The 1011-nt window shown below is 53.4% G+C and overlaps 1 protein-coding gene across 1 annotated transcript; it reads right to left on the minus strand.

The window, feature by feature from the left end:
• Positions 1 to 88: 88 nt before the first annotated feature.
• H310_10299 (hypothetical protein) lies at positions 89 to 550 on the minus strand. Its single transcript, XM_008876638.1, has 2 exons — positions 461 to 550; positions 89 to 402 (listed from the first exon to the last, which is right to left on the minus strand). Exons 1-2 carry the CDS (start codon positions 486 to 488, stop codon positions 200 to 202), a joined length of 231 nt encoding a protein of 76 aa, XP_008874860.1. The 5' UTR covers positions 489 to 550; the 3' UTR covers positions 89 to 199.
• Between the last annotated feature and the right edge of the window lie 461 nt (positions 551 to 1011).

Raw genomic sequence — 1011 nt, forward strand, 5'->3', positions numbered from 1 at the left:
GCACGCGCCATCCGCACTGCATCTCGACACCAACCAGGCGGGTGTCGCTCGAGTCCAAGGGCGATTGCCGAGGCAGCGCAAGCATCGTAGCGAACTGTGGAAGGAAATCGACAGTCGTGACACGCCCCACGTCGATACGGACACACGGTTGTATTATGTAGTGGATCGAACGCGATGAAATAGGAGAGTACGGTGGGGTTTAGACAATTTTGGAAGGCACAGTGGAGACAACGGGGGTCGTATTCGGGGCATACACGTTGTTGCCGTCTTCTGCGCTCCCTTCCGATGGCACGCGGGCGGGCGTTGCGAACGCGATCGTGGCTTCGCCTTTCTTCTTCCAGATAAAGTATCCGATGCAAACTAAGCACACGAGGGTGGTGCCCCACATCCAGGCAAAGCCCCCTACAAGTCGAACCAGTCTGTCAGTTATAGAGAGCATCGGCATGGACTTCACACGCACCCGAGTCCTTCATGATGCCATCTCCCATCTTGAACAAGCCACGTCAATTGAATTATGAGCCTGTCACGTCCGTGGCGGTGATGCGCACGCAGTCGAGTAGAAATGGGCCCGCAGGTGCCTGGCTCATCGTGGGAACCACCTGTTCATTTTTCGGAAAACCTTGAATTTCGAACCAAATTCGACCAATCCAATCGCTCCAATTCGTCGATATTTCGAAAATCGTAGACCAATTCGGACGAAGATGGTCTTTGGTCTGGATTCTGATCTTGGCACGCGATATTGCAATGTGATTGGCTGCATGATGCGAGATTGAGCCAATCAAATCAGGAATCGGAGCCTCGGGAGTTACGCTCGCCATGAATCCAGTGACCTCCCGTTGAGCAAAATCCCCGATGACTCAAGTAGGAGCGGAGAGGAGGATGCTCCCCATGCAAGCTAAGCCAGTAAGGACTCCGGTAGCGTGCCAAGGGAGTCTACTTGGTGCAGACTTGTGACGACATACGCAGTTTTCACTCTTGGGTCTCGACCGACCTACTTGTAGCAATTTTGTT

Source organism: Aphanomyces invadans (genome assembly GCF_000520115.1).
Source record: "Aphanomyces invadans strain NJM9701 unplaced genomic scaffold supercont1.25, whole genome shotgun sequence".
Taxonomy (NCBI): Eukaryota; Oomycota; class Saprolegniomycetes; order Saprolegniales; family Verrucalvaceae; genus Aphanomyces; species Aphanomyces invadans.